Below are 4,047 nucleotides of genomic sequence, written 5' to 3'. Positions count from 1 at the left end.
GCTATGGCATCACAGCTCACAGCAACCTCCAACTCCTGGGCTCAAGCGAGTCTCCTGCCTCTGCCTCCCAAGTAGCTGGGACCACAGGGGCCCACCACAATGCCGGGCTATTTTTTGGTTGCAGCCATCATTGTTGTTTGGTGGCAGGGGCTGGATCCGAACCCGCCAGCTCAGGTCTACGTGGGTGGCGCCTTAGCCACTTGAGCCACAGGCGCCAAGCCCATTAAAACATTTGTAGTTGGTTTTTTTTTTTTCCCCAAACAGAATACTTATGTAACTGTTTTTTTATTTTGTTTTGTTTTTAATTTTCAAAATTTTGATAATTTTTTTAAAATTTTGAAGTATTATGGGCCTACAAGTATTTTTGGTTACATGGATTGCTTTTATTTATTTATTTATTTTTGCAGTTTTTGGCCAGGGCCGGGTTTGAACCTGCCACCTCTGGTATATGGGGCTGGTGCCCTACTCCTTTGAGGCACAGGCGCTGCCCTGTTTTACTGATTTGCATTTCTCCAGTCTAGAATGACTTGAACATTTCTTCTTTTGTTTACTGGTGAGAATAGTTAGGATTTTTAATATGCATGGATGGGCAGATAGTCTTGGGTGGGTGAGCATTCCGGGGAGGATCCTCTATGCAGTTGCATTCCAGTAAGAGTAAGTACTTACTGTGCATGTGCAGTATTTTAGGTACGGTGAAGATAGATAGAAAACCTAAGTAAAGAGCTTCTCTGCTAAAACAAGTTTGTGTTCCTTATCAGGAACTCTAGATACCCTTAGGCAAGGTTTCAAAAAGGAGCCTCAGACTTTGAGAATCTGGGTAGATCCTTTTCTTTTTCTTTCTTTCTTTTTTTTTAGAGACAGGGTCTCACTCTGTTGCCCAGGCTGAACTATACTTGAATTATCCTCAGCCTCCCCAGTAGCTAGGATTATTGTTGGGAGTGCCATGGTATCTTCAGCAGGGCTTTGAAGGATAAGGAGGGTTTGGAAAAGTGGAGATAGGGTTGAGGGGCAGTAACAGCCAACAGACCAGATTAGCTAGAGGGGGGCAGGGGTGAAACTGGACAAAGAAGTTAGAATTGTGTCAGAATGCTAGGCTGAGGCCTAGGAATGAAAAAACAGAGGTCTTTTCAGCTGCTGGGTGTTTTAGAAGGCCCAAGATGGCATAGGGAATACAGTTGGCCAGATATCTGACAGTTTCACAGATTTGCAGGAAAGGAAAACAATTACATTTTTATTTATTTATTTATTTATTTTATCGAGATGGAATCTCATTTTGTTGCCCTTGGTAGAGTGCTGTGGTGTCATAGCTCATACAGCCTCCAACTCTTGGAATCAAGCGATTCTCTTGCCTCAGCCTCCCTAGTAGCTGGAACTACAGGTGCCTGCCACAACACCCACCTTTTTTTTTTGTTGTTCTTGTTTACCAGGCCCAGGCCAGGTTCGAACCCACCAGCCTTGGAGCATGTGGCCAGTGCCCTAACCACTGAGCAGCTACAGGTGCCCAGCCAAAATTAAACAAATGAAGACTCAGCACCTATGGCTCAAGCGGCTAAGGAGCCAGCCATATACACCTAAGGTGGTGGGTTCAAATCCAGCCCAGGCCCACCAAATAACAATGATGGCTGCAACCAAAACATAGCCGGATGCTGTGGCGGGCATCTGTGGTCCCAGCTACTTGGGAGGCAGAGGCAGGAGACTCGCTTGAGCCTAGGAGTTGGAGGTTGCTGTGAGCTGTGATGTCACGGCATTCTACCCAGGGGGACATCTTGAGGCTCTGCCTAAAAAATAAATAAATAAATAAATAAATAAATAAACAAATGAAGGAAAACTCAAAAACTATTTGGGAGGCCAGGTATGATGGCGGCTCACACCTGTAATCCTAGCTCTCTGGGAGGTAGAGGTAGGAGGATTACTTGAGCTCAGGAGTTCAAGACCAGCCTGAGCAATAGCAAGACCCCATCTCTATTAAACAGAAAAATTGAGACACAGGCTCTCTCTCTCTTTTTTTTTTTTTTTTTTTTTTTTGAGATAGAGTCTCAAGCTATTGCCATGGGTAGAATGTCATGATGTTATAGCTCACAGCAACCTTCTACTCTTGGGCTCAAATGAGCCTCTTGCCTCAGTTTTTTTCTATTTTTAGTAGAGACAGGGTCTTGCTTTTGCTGAGGCTAGTCTCAAACTCATGAGCTCAATCTGTCCACCTGCCTCAGCCTCCCAGAGTGCTAAGATTACAGGCATGAGCCACCATGCCAGGCCCAATTTCTTACAATTCTGTAGGATAGAAGCCCAAAACTAAGTGCCAACCAATGCAGTTCCTGCTGTGGCCACTCTTTCTGGCTTGTAGATGGCCACCTTCTCACAGTGTCTCACATGGTGGAGAAAAAGAACATCTTTATCCCATCTTCTTTTCTTTTCTTTTTTTGAGACAGAGTCTCAAGCTATTGCCCTGGGTTGAGTGCTGTGGCATCACAGCTCACAGCAACTTCCAACCCTTGGGTTCAAGTTATCCTTTTGCCTCAGTTTTTCTATTTTTAGTAGAGACGAGGTCTCGCTTTTGCTCAGGCTGGGCTCTAACTCGTGAGCTCAAGAAATCCACCCACCTCGGCCTCCCAAAGGGCTAGCATGACAGGCATGAGCTACCACGCCTGGCCTGTGTCATCTTCTTATAAGGGCACCAGCCCTCTGTGGTCCCACTCTTATGACCTTGTTTAACCTTTATCACCTATGTGGCACTGTCTCCAAATCCTGTCACATTGGGAGTTAGGGCTTCTGTCTCAAAAAAAGAAAGGAAGGAAGGAAGGAAAAGACCCAGAAAATAATAAGAGCCTGTTCTAATATAGAGTATAATAAAGTCTTTTCTATTTTTTCTTTTTTTTTAAGAGACAAAGTCTCACTTTGTTGCCCTCAGTAGAGTGCAGTAGCATCATACCTCCCAGCAACCTCTAGCTGCTGGGCTTAGGTGACTCTGTTGCCTCAGCCTCCCAAGTAGCTGGGACTACAGGCACCCACAAGAATGCCTGGCTATTATTATTATTATTGTTATTTTTTTGCAGTTTGGCCGGAGCCGGGTTTGAACCTGCCACCCTGGGTATATGGGGCTGGCACCCTACCCACTGAGCCACAGGCACCGCCCGACAACATATTTTTTTATACAAACAGCATAATTTTTATTGCAGGGGTAGGAGGTTGATGACCAGAATATATGGATATGCAAAATAGAAGAAAATAAAAATCCAGAGGGCGCCTGTGGCTCAGTGGGTAGGGTGCCAGCCCCATATACCGAGGGTGGTGGGTTCAAACCCAGCCCCGGCCAAACTGCAACAAAAAAATAGCCCGGCATTGTGGCAGGTGCCTGTGGTCCTAGCTACTGAGGCAAGAGAATTGCTTCAGCCCAGGAGTTGAAGGTTGCTGTGAGCTGTGATGCCACGGTACTCTACCCAAGGCGACAGCTTGAGGCTGTCTCAAAAAAAATAAATAAATAGAAATAAAATATATATGTGTATATATAGATACATACATACACACACACAATAGTAACACAGATACATTGATACTGGTGATGAGTACTGTGAACATTGTAGCTTTCAGATGGTCAGAACATGCCAACACCTGTCTATTGCTATTTTCTCTCAAGGGTCTGCACTAGGGTGAGATGTGGCACACTGACCCAGGAGTAGACATTTTACTGATATTCTGTGTTATTTTCTTAACAGCAGTTCGCAGCCCTGACAGAAGTACTTTTCCACTTCCTAACTGAGCCAAAAGAGGTAAAGCATTTCATGATGCGAGTTCTGTAGCATGGGTCTGTGGTCCTAAGATGCTTACAAAGTGAAGGCTGGTTTGTGCTGTTCCCTCTCGGCAGGTAGAAAGGTTTCTGGCTCAGCTCTCTGAATTTGCCACCACCAATCAGATCAGTCTTGGCCCCCTCAGAAGCATTGTGAAGAGCCTCCTCCTCGTTCCAAATGGTAAGTAACCTCTCTTGGCAACTATGGCCAGAGACATTGACTGGAGCATTTTTTTTTCTTTCTTTCTTTTTTTTTTTTTTTT

At 44.9% G+C, this 4,047-nt stretch overlaps 1 protein-coding gene across 2 annotated transcripts in view; it reads left to right on the top strand.

The window, feature by feature from the left end:
• COMMD7 (COMM domain containing 7) overlaps window positions 1-4,047 on the top strand; it is a 32,847-nt gene that overhangs the window by 9,325 nt on the left and 19,475 nt on the right. The window contains exons 2-3 of one of the 2 annotated variants that reach the window (XM_003788089.3): window positions 3,714-3,767; window positions 3,863-3,965. In XM_003788089.3, the coding sequence (XP_003788137.1) occupies window positions 3,714-3,767; window positions 3,863-3,965 (157 nt within the window). The remainder of the gene's footprint in view (window positions 1-3,713; window positions 3,768-3,862; window positions 3,966-4,047) is intronic. The other variant, XM_023512238.1, reaches the window with a different exon arrangement.

This window comes from Otolemur garnettii, unplaced genomic scaffold (genome assembly GCF_000181295.1).
Source record: "Otolemur garnettii isolate 467f Iridium unplaced genomic scaffold, OtoGar3 scaffold00025, whole genome shotgun sequence".
NCBI classification, from domain to species: domain Eukaryota; kingdom Metazoa; phylum Chordata; class Mammalia; order Primates; family Galagidae; genus Otolemur; species Otolemur garnettii.
This window is presented reverse-complemented; position numbering and strand designations above follow the sequence as displayed.